Source organism: Scaptodrosophila lebanonensis, unplaced genomic scaffold (assembly GCF_003285725.1).
Source record: "Scaptodrosophila lebanonensis strain 11010-0011.00,11010-0021.00 unplaced genomic scaffold, SlebRS2 tig00000001-arrow-pilon, whole genome shotgun sequence".
Classification (NCBI taxonomy): domain Eukaryota; kingdom Metazoa; phylum Arthropoda; class Insecta; order Diptera; family Drosophilidae; genus Scaptodrosophila; species Scaptodrosophila lebanonensis.
The window spans coordinates 10,195,256-10,209,410 of record NW_022060529.1 but is presented as its reverse complement, the minus strand read 5'-3'; the positions used below and the strand labels follow the sequence as shown (position 1 = coordinate 10,209,410).

The 14,155-nt window shown below is 40.2% G+C and overlaps 2 protein-coding genes across 3 annotated transcripts; one reads left to right on the top strand and one right to left on the bottom strand.

Moving 5' to 3' along the window:
• Positions 1-2,029: 2,029 nt before the first annotated feature.
• LOC115628454 (protein N-terminal glutamine amidohydrolase) lies at positions 2,030-13,007 on the bottom strand. Of its 2 annotated transcripts, XM_030524579.1 has the most exons (7): positions 12,879-13,007; positions 12,620-12,813; positions 10,997-12,527; positions 3,255-3,408; positions 3,023-3,171; positions 2,685-2,809; positions 2,030-2,609 (listed from the first exon to the last, which is right to left on the bottom strand). In XM_030524579.1, exons 3-7 carry the CDS (start codon positions 11,053-11,055, stop codon positions 2,479-2,481), a joined length of 618 nt encoding a protein of 205 aa, XP_030380439.1. In that variant the 5' UTR covers positions 11,056-12,527; positions 12,620-12,813; positions 12,879-13,007; the 3' UTR covers positions 2,030-2,478. The 2 variants fall into 2 exon arrangements, with proteins under 2 accessions (XP_030380439.1, XP_030380431.1); XM_030524571.1 differs by having other exon boundaries at positions 10,997-12,813.
• LOC115628465 lies at positions 8,192-8,809 on the top strand. The gene is made up of 2 exons (XM_030524588.1): positions 8,192-8,560; positions 8,614-8,809. The coding sequence occupies exons 1-2, from the start codon at positions 8,282-8,284 to the stop codon at positions 8,776-8,778; spliced, it is 444 nt and encodes a 147-aa protein (XP_030380448.1). The 5' UTR covers positions 8,192-8,281; the 3' UTR covers positions 8,779-8,809.
• Positions 13,008-14,155: the final 1,148 nt, after the last annotated feature.

The following is a 14,155-nucleotide window of genomic DNA, read 5'->3' as shown; positions in this document are numbered from 1 at the left end:
CCCCTGCTGCTGCTGCTGAAGAGATCGGCCTAATTCTTAATTCATCAACATCATACATCTTACTTCAAATTTGAATTTATTTCACCTAACTACAGCGTGCATGTCGCCTATAAATCTCATGAACTTCAGCTTCGGCTCGTTAAAATGAATTAGTTATGAGATTTCATGTCAATTGTCAGTTGGTTGGTTGAGCTTAAATGTCTAAGCATTTTGGTTTTTGTTATATTGTTATAATCTGAACATTTGAACGCGCACAATAAAATTTGATAAAGTTTATAGCATTTGATTTATGTACGTATGTTTGTTTGAATGCATGAATGCGATTTCGATTTTTCTTTTTGTTGTAAACAAAAATGCTGCTGCAACGGTTTTCGATGACGTCTGCTAAATTTTACATTCATTCGCTTATGTTTTGCGACATTATTGTTATAGATATATTTACTTTTTATTCATTTATATTTGATATAAAAAAGAGTAAAAAGACGCACAGACATTTAAAGGCTGGCGCCAAAACTTAACTGTTAGCTTCAGTATAAATATGTATAGTATGTATTTTTATAAAATTTGCTTTTCAAGATGTGATGCGTTCGTTTGTCTCATTCTTTCATAATTCGTTTATTTAATGCCCAATATGTATGTATGTATGCTGTATGTATGTATATAATGAATAATTGTAGGTTGAGTAGAAAATTGGAAGAGAAAAATTTAACATACACATATGCTAAGTTACATTATAATATTGTTGCTTATCGTTTTTACACTGTTCGCATTTTTCATTTAACTTCCTTGGTGTTTAAATTTTTTATCAAGCCGCTCACCCGTCTTCACAGACACCTAATAAATAGTAATTATTATTTTTATTTTGCATTGATTGGTTACCACACGTGGGACGTAAAATAATAAAATGAGAAGATTTCAACCTTTTGTCCAGAGAACCTATTTTGACGATGTTTTAATGCGTTTTTTTAAATACTATATATTATATTAATGCTGCGTACACAGAGAGTGACAAGCAAATTTATAAACTCAAATCATGTGATATTTAATGCATACAAGTAGTTGTTCGAATGCATAGGCATATAGGGATGTGTGAAAAATATCTAACGCGAGTGTACAATTTTTCTTTTAACTCCAAACTGCGAATAATTTTTGCTTTCGATTAATGTGTGTGTTTAGTTTGTTTTTGTTGTTGTTGTTAAAGTTACATACATAATAAAGTGTAGGTTTAACTTTGAGACTTTGCACAGCTTTAATATTTATGTTGTATATATATTTATACATATATATATATATATATATATATATATGTATGTATATAATTCATCATATTGGATCATTTATGTTCCTGTTATCTTACAAAACTTGAGTAAAAAACTGTACTTTATACATACATACAAAAAAGCGATTTAAAAAAGAACTAATTAACTAATTGAGTGTAAAATTGTTTATCGAAAAGTAATGCAGAAATATTACGAATTTACTTAAAGTAATTAGACTTTAATTCGATAGTTAGAAAGAGAGGGAGAGATAGCTTAAGCAACTTAGTGGTGTAGCATAAAAGTTAAAGTCAGGTCGGAAGTATAGAGATGCATTATATTCTTGGGGGGATCTGGAAGGGACTTGGCGTGGATTAGTGGCTGCCTTTGCTACTGAAGAGCGTATAATGAATCAGTCTTTGCGCGTCACAAGTATCAAAAAGGAAACGATGCGATACATAAATACAATATACAAACAACATCGAAATTGATCATGCATGGAATTTGGCTGCGGTGTGGGGCGGATTTTTGGGTGTTTTATAGGCATACAAACTTTACAAAAACTAGCTAGATGTTGGCGTTGAAATAATTTAACTAAACTATAGCCATAATTTATGCATACACATATGTAATTTCTTTAAATTGTATAGATTGTAAAACAAGTTAACAAGTATTCATGTAGCGTTTGCTTCTAGCTTAGCCGATTTTCGCAGCTGCCTTTTGGTTTAGAGTTAATACAAGAGAGCGTAGTATATAAATATAGTATAAATATGTTCGTATGTATATGGTTATCTTTAATTGGTGCGTTTTGGTTTAAAGTTACAAAAGTTCTTGGAGAAGCGAATAAAAATCTCATTTTGCGTATTTTTTTTAATATACATACTTGTACATACAATAAATAATTTATAATTATAATTTCTTTAAAGATCAAATACAAATGATGTCCGAGAACAGCTAGTTGCCATCCTCCGTTTTTTTTTTTTTTTTGTTTTACAAAAATACATTATCATAAATATATTTATATGTATTGTATATGTATATATGTATGCAATTGTTAATTAATTGTCTTGTAAATTAACGTACGATGCTTGCATTCGACAAATGTTGCGCCGCCTACATATTTGCAAGAACACAAACATTAAATTTAGAATCCGATTGAGTTTCGGGCTTTGAGTTTTCATGATATAGTATGTCTTTCTTGTTGTTTAATGGACCGTCTTCTCTACTTGTTGTTCTGCGCCATCACATTCGGCGATTTGTAGAAATTTTGAACAAACTCCGATAGGCCGTAAACAGCGCCGGGTCCCTTGCCAGGACTCATGCATATAAAGTCCCCCAAACAGTGCATGTTCGCTGAAAATTAAGGCAAGGGGAGACATAATTATCATCAGCATTATAGATAATTTATTTGAAAGAGCATTTAATTACTGTTCGACAATATGGGTGGATATGAGGGAGGCGGCTTAATCCAACTGCCATCCGGTCTACGCATATGACGGCGATCCGATGAGAACTCAATGAGATATGTATCTGCGGGTATAACTCTGAAGAATCTGCAGGATAAACAAACAAAAGAATTTGGTCAAAATGGTGCCATTTATTTGATTATAGAACTTTTAAGCTATTTTAAATACCTAGTCTTTCTTATTTCTTAAAAGTACTATATATAATTTTTCAAATTTCAAATATAATCATTCCTAAACTAATTGGAACAAACCTACAAAAATGCTCGGTTATACTAATTTTTTTCAAGTAGAAATGCTCACCTGTGATGCTCTGGTCGGAGTGCCAGATCGGAACGAAATGTCTCTGTGACATATTTGTGAAAATATGTGGGGAACGGTAGGGTGGTGTCCAAATCAAAGACCAAACAGCGATTGGGTGAGGGATTGTGCATGAAGAACACATGATAGTCCTGGAAAACCGAGGGGAACATGTAGTATATTAGTGATAATTTCATTGTTGTTTTTGTTGGAAAATGTCAGTTGGTAAACCTACCCATATCACAACTTGATCATCGCCACGTCCGGCCTTTTGGCGCCACAGTGGTACAGTGCGACCCTCATTAGACACAAACACGGCGTAGCATTTGGACAGCTCCTCTGGCCGTGTCCTTTTCACCTGCTCGCATAGTTTCCAAACGTTTTCCTCACTGTTGGAGTGGTAAGAAAAAGGTATATACAGGCATATACATACATATACTAGTTATATAGTATATAAATAAGTTAATGCATATAAAATAGCGTTTTTATTAGATTTTACGACCTGTTTCGCCTCCAACTCATTTTACAACGATTTATGGCATTTGCATTGCCGGGCGCATTTAATTTCTATTAGTCTACACCGTAACGTCCCCAACCGTGTTACGACCCCACCTCCCCCTTTGTTACTCGGCATTGGCAGGCATGCCTGTAGAATTCCAAGTCCTCAAGGCGTCGTTGTTGTCCTCGTCACGAAATGCCAACAAGCATCTTGATATTTTATCAGCAACAGTGCGCGCATAGCGAGAGCTCTTTAAATTATAATAATCGATTCAAGCGACGTCATGGTTGTCGGTGTGTCGTGGCCTTTTAACTTTCGCTTTAAGCCAACTTGGCCCTATTGGCCAGCGGCATAATGCTTTAACCTATGCCTAGACCAAGCTAAAAATTTGCGTGATTTTTTTTATTTACTCGTATATATTTTTCTTTTGCATTTTTATGTGTGCTTGTTGGCTTTCAAATAAATTCCAATCAATTCTCGTGCCACACATTGTTGCTCGCATGCTTGCAACGGTTCAAAAAATGTCTGTGTAGTACAACCACACAACCCCACACAGTCAAGTGGTTTATTAGGAGGGTGCTCAGGTGGTTGCTTGCTCGTTACATTTCTGCGGAGGGTGCATGCGAATCGGACATAAAAATCAACGTGCAAAGAAATAACAATCTACCATATGCATGTACATACATACATACATATGTACATATATCAACAGTTAAGTCAGCGACTCCAACGCGACGTCGCTCAATTGGCTATGTTGAGGCTCGAGTGCCCGGTCAAAAGTCACGAGGGCGTACGCCCTTAGCACGCGACCATTGACGCCCCACTCGTTGTGATTTGAAGGGGTCAGTCAGACTAGCAACTATAATTGGTAAACAGGTAATGGCAACAATCTCACTTTCGGACCATGGGACAAAACAACAACCCACTCAAATATTCCGAATGCAAAATATAACAACTAGCCTTCTTTTTAAAGAAATTGGAGTAGACATGTAAGGAGTTATTATTTACGCATTTATATTTATCGCTTAACATTTCAAAGAAAATTCTTTATTGTAGTATCAAGAAGCTTAGAACTTGGATGGGGATTTGGTGTATTAATTGAAATTCAAAAAGCGTTTAAGTCTTCAATTCAAATAATTGTTTCTCATATAGAAACGATTCGAATTTATATTGTCTTAAAAAAGTATACAATTAAATATCAAATTAAATAATTCATTCATTTGAATTTAAAATTCAAGCTCAATTCGTGATTATCTTTGCGGATTTCCTATTGATATTTATTTAGAACAAAAGCAATATATTATGTTCTACTGTATACAGTAGTACGCACGACTACGACTATAGAGCGATTTGCGGTTTAGTTTAAATTATTGACTTCTAATATGGAATTTAAGAATCAGGTCAGGGCGTACTGAATAAACAATAAGCAAATGCTAAGGTGCGCGTAATGAGTTTGCAGATAGTTATTTTTCATAAGCTTCGTAAATTGTAAAATCAATAAGTTCTACTTGAAAAGATGGTGAGTATGGCATTGCACTGTGAAATGATTACAGGTAAAATGCATTTAATATACATATGGACCTGTTATTCAATTCTCTCCAATCGTTATCGTTCTGAAAAATCAATCTTTTTAAGATAATGTTCATTATCTTTACATTAATGCTAGCCTATTGCTTTAATCTAGAGGTCATATAAAATATTTAAAAAATCATTGAAAAAGACCAATATAACGCAAAGCTGATTTAGGGAAGGTACCTTTAAAAATATTTTTGAAACGTTTAGGTCGACTAACTCAATGTTCTTGTTGTTTGTTGATATTTGAAAAATGTACCAATTTCAATTTCAAATTGGTGAAATTCGGGAACTGATAGTAGAGGTGGAGTGGGTTGAGATAAATTGATCAACATTTTTATTGGCTTGAATACTGATAATGTAAACAACTATTAATTTGTCCCACAGTCTGATGTGCATATGGTTGAGAAGGGCTGCTCGCTGCACGAGATGAGCACGCGATGAGAACGAGATAATCGAATGTTCAGCTGTTGGTGTTGACGATGCGGCAATTGCGGTTGATATGATTTCTTTACTTTTTTTTGGGCAAATGGCTAAATGCCAGTAGTCGTCATGCCAACCAACGATGTTGTTATTGTTGTTGTTCATCTCACCGCGCTTGCCTTGCGCTGTTTAGCGGATGCTGTGCTTGGGTTGTTGTTGTGGTTGGTTTCTCAGTGAATCACTCACACGCACATGTGAGTGTGTGTGAGCAAGTCAAGTGTATGGGAGCGCGCATTGCAAATTCCACTGGAAGGAGAGGAGATGATGATGATGATGGCGATGACGAAAATGAAGAAGTCTCTGACTCCGAATCTGACTCTTACGATGAATCTGAGTGCAAAAGTGAGTGTGGGAGCATTTGTAAATTAATCAATGGACATATCCTGCGGGACAAAAATACAATTGCATGGGCAAGGGACGCAAGAGACGTCCAGTTATGTGGCGCCAAACAGCGTCGCCATTTTTTCTATATAGATATGCTCGGCTCGGATTTTGGTAGAACAATGTAAAGCTTCTGACTGCCATTAACGTGGAAATGGCCAGAGTGATCTTTGTCTCTGCCATCATCAAGTTGACACACGACCTCCTCGCGGTGCTCTCTGGGTAGCTTTCCGGCTCCATCCGGAGTTGGTAAGTGAGCAAATGTGTGCAGCGCTTTTGTGCGTAGGGCTTGGGACCCACCACATGAAAATTTTTTACTCCCAGTGAAGGACATAACAACAGCCTCGGATAAGGAACACCCAAAAGTTGACGACCCTAGCAAACGTTTAAAGGACCACGATTTAAGGATATGCACCTGGAATGTCCGGACCCTTAACAGAGGAGGTGCTACTATCCAATTGGCGGATGCTCTCAATAAAGTAAGAGCTGACATCACCGCCATCCAGGAAATGCGATGGACAGGTCAGGGTTGCTCCCAAAGAGCAGCCTTTGACATCTACTACAGCTGCCATGCAGAAAGACGCGAATTTGGATGCGGTTTTGCGGTCAGCAAGAGATTGCGTAACTGTGTCTCTAGGTTCACACCTGTGAACGAACGGCTGGCAACCATTCGTGTCAAGGCGAGATTTTTCAACATAAGCCTGATTTGCGTCCACGCTCCGACGGAGGACAAAGACGAGATTACCAAGGACGAGTTCTATGCGAGACTGGAGACAGTCTATGACCGCTGCCCCTCTCATGACATTAAAATTGTTCTTGGCGATTTTAATGCCAAGGTTGGAAGAGAGCGCGTCTTTGCCCCGACAGTCGGACAATTCAGCCTCCACGAGACAACATCCAACAATGGACTGAGGCTAATTGACTTCGCCGCAGCACGAAACATGGTGGTGAGTAGCACCAGATTTGAACACCTTGATATCCACAAAGCTACCTGGCAGTCACCCGATCGAATGACAAAAAATCAAATAGACCATGTTGTGATAGATGGAAGGCATGCATCCAGTGTGCTGGACGTGCGTACGTTCCGTGGTGTGAATATTGATTCGGACCACCAACTTGTTGCAGCCAAGGTCCGCATGCGATTATGCATGGCGAAAAATGTACGCCCCAACACGCAGCGAAAACTAGACGTCGGAAAGCTGCTAGCACAACAGACTGCCGAAGCTTACTCCGCTCAACTCTCTGAGCTGCTTTCTCAACCGTTCTCGGAAACCGATACTGGTAGCGGACTTTGGGCACATATTTCCCGCTCACTGCACACAGCCGCAGAAGATGTCATTGGTTTCCAACAGCCGCTACCGAGAAACCAATGGTACGACGAGGAGTGCCGCGAAGCCACTGCAGCGAAGAATGCCGCGTACAAAAGAACCCTGCAGACGGCGACAACGCGCGCTGTGCATGATGTATATCGGGAGAAGAAGAGGGAGGAGAGGCGGCTTTTTAGACGCAAGAAGAGAGAGCAAGAAAAGCGAGAGCGAGAGGAGATGGAGCTTTGTAGAGACAGGAACGACGCTAGGAAATTTTTCCAGAAGGTGAAGCGTCTAACACAAGGTTTTAAGCCCGCAGCGTCAGCCTGTAAGAACTCGGAAGGAAATCTGGTGGTGGACGGGCAAGCGGCACTGAGACTGTGGAGGGAACATTTCTCCAATCTTCTATCAGGCGAAGATGTTAACAATTCCGCCAGCGGAGATGACCCCACAGAACCGATCGCCGACGATGGTATTGAAGTACCGTCACCTAGCCATGACGAAGTCGAAACAGCCATCCAGCGGCTCAAAAACAACAAATCTGCGGGAGCAGATGGGCTGCCTGCGGAGCTGTTTAAGGCAGGCGGCAATGAGTTGGTAGGGTGCATGCACCAGCTCATTTGCAAAATATGGCTAACTGAAAGCATGCCTGATGATTGGAATCTCGGTGTCCTATGTCCCGTCTTAAAAAAAGGTGATCCCACGGTCTGCACCAACTATCGTGGAATCAGCCTTCTTTCCGTCGCATATAAGGTCATATCAAGCGTAGTGTGTGATAAGCTAAAGCCATTTGCGATAGCACTGATTGGGCCTTATCAGTGCGGCTTTATGCCTGGTAAATCCACCACTGACCAGATATTCACGCTACGCCAAATCCTGGAGAAAACCCATGAGTTTCAAATCGATACCCACCATCTTTTCGTCGATTATAAAGCAGCATTCGATAGCCCGAGGAGGGAACGTGTATATGCCGCACTGTCTGAGTTCGGTATCCCTGCAAAGCTAGTGCGACTTTGCAGAATGACGTTGAGCAACACTCGTAGCTCCGTCAAGGTAGGAAAGGACCTCTCCGAACCCTTTGATACCGTTCGAGGTTTCAGGCAAGGCGATGCCCTCTCGTGCTATCTCTTCAACTTCCTGCTGGAGAGTGTGGTGCGCAAAGCTGGTGTACACCGAGGCGGAACGATCTTTTTTAAAAGCGTTCAGCTTCTTGCGTACGCTGATGATATAGACATTATCAGCCGTACCAGGAGAGGCGTCACCGGAGCATTTGCGGCTATTGAGAAGGAAGCTGCAAAAGTGGGTTTGGTGATAAATGAGAGCAAAACTAAGTATATGTTTTCCTCTAGCAGGGACACGCGGCAACCAGACTCCCAGATCGCGGTGGAAAACTATACTTTCGAAATGGTGAAAGATTTTATGTATCTTGGCACCACCGTCACAGCAACCAACGATGTCAGCCTAGAAATCAAATGGAGATTAACTCTAGCCAATCGATGCTACTTCAGCCTCAGTAGGCAATTGAGTAGCAGAGACCTTTCCCGAAAAACCAAGCTAACGCTCTACAAGACGCTCATCCTCCCCGTGCTGCTTTATGGTGCAGAAGCATGGGTGATATCGCAGACTGATGCAGCAGCTCTTGCAGTGTTTGAGAGAAAGATGCTTCGGAAGATCTTCGGTCCCATACGCGTTGGCGACGACTACCGCATACGATGGAACAGCGAACTGTACGAGCTCTACGCTGACATTGACATAGTCAAGCGAATAAACATCCAGCGGCTAAGCTGGCTAGGTCATGTCGTGCGTATGGAAGAAGACGCTCCAGCGAAAAAAGTTCTCGATGCGGATGTTGGGGGGAGACGACGACGGGGGAGGCCTTGCCTACGTTGGAAGGACCAGGTAGAGAACGCACTTACTACCTGCGGAGTGACCAACTGGAAGCGACGCGCGCGAAGCAGAGGCGCGTGGAGAGCTGTGTTACGTCAGGTCATAGCCCGATAACGGGTTTGAAGACCAGTCAAGAAGAAGAAGATATGCATGTGTGTGTGTGTGTTGGGGCTAAGTACATGAGAAGCTTTTATGTTATTTCCTTTGCTTTTCTTTTTTATGTTGTTGTTGTTTCTTTTGCTGTTGAACATGAAATTCATATCACGCGGATGATAAAGCGCCTGCCTGGGCCCACGACCCGCGTCATGTGGAGCCCCTATATCACATAAGCTCGCCGCACAACGCCGCCGCCATTTTTGCAATTAGCATTTTTAAACATTACGCCAACACACACCACACCACACCACACTCTTTGTATGTTGGTATGTTTGTATGTATTTTGTTTAATTTTCGCGTTGGTTATTGTTGTTGTTGCTGCTGCTAGTCGTTTGTTTTATAGTCAAAACGCGCCTCTCGCATGCGGTAATAAAAACGAAACGAACCACCCAACAACACACTCCACCCCCTTCGCACACACACACAAACATTCTCATGCTCTTCTTGTTGTTGGCAGACATGACCGTTTGACCTAATTTTCGACGTCGCGCCGACGTTCGAGCTGCGCAGCGCGTCGCAGTCGCAGTCGCCGCTTCAGGAGTCATGAGCAAAAGCAGGCATGAGTGAGTAATGAGCGAATTTAAATGCGAAGCAAGGAACATCGACGAAAATGAAGCAAGAAATAAGCGCAGGATAAATGAAAAGCACGCACACACACATACAAGTGCACGCTACTTGGAAATTGTTGCCGATGTTTGTGTGTGTGTGTATGACCGACTGGCGAATGTTCCTACTAAAGAAGATAACGCACAAAAATAAAATATACATAATTAAAACAGGATATTTTCTACTGCTTGGACGTGCCTAGCCAACGACTATCATTCACAAACATCCTGCAGTGCCTCCTACACTGTGTTCAAGGTGTTAATGATATAATTATTAGTGTTTCTGCTTTTTGCGATGGAGCATTTTTTTTTTAATCTTGCTGCATATATGAGTTTGAATTGGTTCAAAATAAAAATTGTATAGAGCTTAGAATATAAGAAGGAAACAGCTCAGGTTAAACATTTACTTAAAAATAAAATATAATGAAGAATATTAATTTAAATTTATATCAGATAGTCTTGGGTATATAATTGGTGGCTTTGACGTAAGGGTTTTCAACTAATATAAATGATTTAACCGTACAGCAATCAGAAAAATAAAAAGCCGTTGTCATTTTTGATGAAAAACATATTTTTGTTTTAAAAACCATTTATAATTTATCATATTGTTTCTGAAGTCAAAAATTATCATTAAATATGGCTTCGTCGTACAACAGTGTATTATTTATTTAAGACTCGTCTACAACAGTAGTAGAAATTTTTTGTTTTACTATCGTAATCGTAATTGCAACTTCATTTAACGATCTTTAGAAGAGCATTTGCAATATGCAGAAGGATGAACTACTTTTTTCTATAGAAGTTGGGAAAGTGTAGTCATTTTCAAGATCCTCTTAATCTTTTTGGACTTTCGAAATAATGCTTTTTGATGCATGCTCCTGCAAATTCTTCGAGAACAAACCGACTGCAGGTGGCAATACGAATTGCGTAGAGAGGTGTAAATGATTTGGTGTAATGAAAAAGTTTTGTGTTTTCTTTTTGTTGCTGATATTACTGTTGTTGTATAAGTTGTTATTGTTGTATTTAGTTGTTGCTTGTGTACGGCCGCTGGCCACAACATCTACAAGTCTGTCTACCACTATCCACTCACCAGTAACAGGACACATAGGAGCAATCCGCTATTTTGGGGAACAAAAAGTCTGTGGTCATCTTGATGGGTTGCCCTCGTTGTTGCTGCTGTTGTTGAAGGTTGATGATTCAACAACGCTGTTGATGTTAACGTTGATGGTGATGATGACAGCAGGTTTCCGTTAGTTGGGGATCTCTATTCAGCTCTAGGTGTCTGTTGGGAGAGCGACGCGCCACAGTCAAGTATAAATTGTCACTAGGAATTCGGGATGTAGTTGAGTTGTTGTTGTTGGTGCAGCGGACACACGCACACTATAGTAGGGGGGCGGGGTGGTTGTTGGTTCTTAAAGTGCTGTGGATCGCTCTATAATCACTGCATAATGTGTCCTGGCCGGTCTCATCGGTTGTGTGTTGAGCTGCTAAGTATGCCGTGCACATGGATGATAAAAGCCTTGGGTGCCTCTACGTGGGCATTCGATGCAACAACAACAGAGGCAGCGGCAGCACCAACATCAATACGGCGCGCTAGTGTCGGAGACGTGGGCGGGGGGGCTAACGAGTCTGCGTCTCAGCGACGTTTCATTTTGACAGCAATGTTTTGACAAAGATGATGGTGACAATTGCAAAATTGTTGAAGCACACACACCCAGACACTCGGTGAGGCAGAGTGGAGTGTCAATAGCGTGGACCCAGAGGAGGGTGTTTGGATGCTTTGCTTTTTGTATTCCTATTTGATTGTGCTGCTTTTTTGTTTCCAGGATGCTGCAGGCATACACATAAACAGAAAATCGCACTCGCTCGACGGCTCACGACGGACGCAGCGATGAGATACCGAACGAACCGAATTATCGAAGCGTATATTTTCTTTTTTTCTTTTTAGTTTTTGTTCCTTTTGTGGATCAAATTATGATGATGCTGACGCTTTTCCTATCGTTGTCATGGGGACGTCCACATATACACACAAACTCTTGTGTATGTGTGCGTGTTTTAAGCTAAAGATTGTTGCTGCAGGGGTCTTGAGGAAGACGATGACGACGTAGACGACGACAACGACACACTTAACAAATCATAAAAAGGCACAACGAAAATTGCTTTTGCTTCTTAACTAATAATTAAAACTTTGCTGCAAGCTGCTCTGCCGCAGCGTGACTGCAATTAGTCGACGGTCGGACCTGATGTTTACTTTCGCAGTGCACAGGCCATTGATGTTAATAATAATGATGATGTTGATGGACTTTCTATAAAGTAGACACCGCTGCTTTTGTGTGTGTATGTGTGTTGTTTTTTCTTCTACTTGTATGCTTATTTTTGCTCGCGTTCCGCGTTCATCCGCTTGATGTTGTGTACGCGTTCCCGGTTCTGCACAGACTTGGAGCAAAAGTGTTCTTGACGTTGGAAGGAACAATAATAAAAATATTTCCCAACGAATGCCGTGACCGTCCGTGCACGAAGTACCGAGCGTTATAAGAGCGCCGTCAGAGCGCCAGCGCACTGCCAACTGAGAGATGTGAATGGTTGTGAGTGGGCCGGAGCTCCTTTACTTCACCAATGGGCTGAGGGTGTTTAAAATGATGAATGCAAGTCCTGTGTGCGTGTGTTTGTGCTCAGGCGCAACAATTGCGTGCCTTTTTTGCCAATGCCTTACCAGCAGTTGATAGAGATATTTCTAGTTTGTTGTGGCAGGTCTGTTTTTCTAAAACGACGTGTAAGAAAGTGGCAGCAATCGTTGTTTTTGAAAAACTATACATATGTATGTTAACTGTTCTGTGTTGACTATCTTTTTTGTCAATGTTTTATTCAAAATCAGCATCAGTTGGCCACCAAGTGAAAGTCAACATTCTGTAACAGCGGTAAGTTCAATTGAACAGTTTCTTGTTTGACTATTTTTAAGTTAAGTATATTACCTGTTTTATTCTTCTTACAGATTAGCGTATGCCAGTTCTTGCACAAAGACCTCTTTATGCAGTTGCCAACAAGTTGTGTTCATAAAATGCACATAATTAAATATATAAAACAATGCGTAATAAATGAACTGCAGAACTAATTCATAAAACTGAACTGGTGCAAAAATCACAAATGTGATAAAATGTTTAAAATCACTAACCGGGAACCATGGTCACGAACTAATTCATAAATTTGAACTAGAGCAGCGGTATGTTTAACATGCGTGCGCTGTACAATACTGGAATTCAATTTTGCGCGGCAGTCATTTGCTGGCTGCTATAAAAAGTAATTGTGTACTTCTTTTAAGGCTGGCAGCTTTGTAACGACAGTAACAGATATTTAAAGAAAGACATTGAAAATACGAATTTGTTTTTCAAAAACGTAAACAATGCGCAAAGATAATAGTATAATAAATACATCTGGAAATGTATGAATGATATATGCATGCATTATCTTATCTCAGGCAGTTACCTGAGCTAATTAATCTTGAATATTGGCTTAGATGATCGTCTTGGGAGCTGCATGGGAAATGAAAGCAAAAAAAAAAAACTTGCAAGATAAGATAAAAATTTGTGTGCTACCCCTATATGCTTTTTGATAAAAGTGTGCTATAAATTGGTCATCACATGGTAATTTAAATAAACGTGACGATATTCTATAAAAATACCCACCAACTCAGTTTTAAATAACTTTAGTTTGTTGTTAAGTTTTGTTTCATGCCTTCGCCGTCGCTAACTCATTTTATTGTGCGAATATCAGAATACCACTAATTTCTAATGAAATATTTTCGAATGGGATTCTAGGGAAGGGCGGATTTCAGATAAAATCGCATATACTGATAATGACAGTGGCAGTGACAGTGATAAGGCACTGGTCTAGTATTAGTTCTGGACTGAATGCCTATTTAAAATTTATGAGCTTGTAATGTGTGCTCTACCATTGTTTACTGATAAGCACAGTGCACAATATTAAAAGTTACACTAAAGAGATCGCAGAACAAAAACAAAGGAGTTCTCATGTACTTGTTGTTGTGTCGGCCTTTGAGTTTTGTTTGTCAGATAAACGTTTGATAAGCGATGAATCTATTAGATTTGAACGCATTGACGGCTCCCATGACGTTTCATTCTTTATCGCTTTGGCTCTCGAGTTGTCGTTGCGCATGTGTGTTGCTGGCCTGACTAGTCTGTGCATGTCTATATATATATATGTGTGTGTGTGTGTGTGTGCTGTTGTTGAG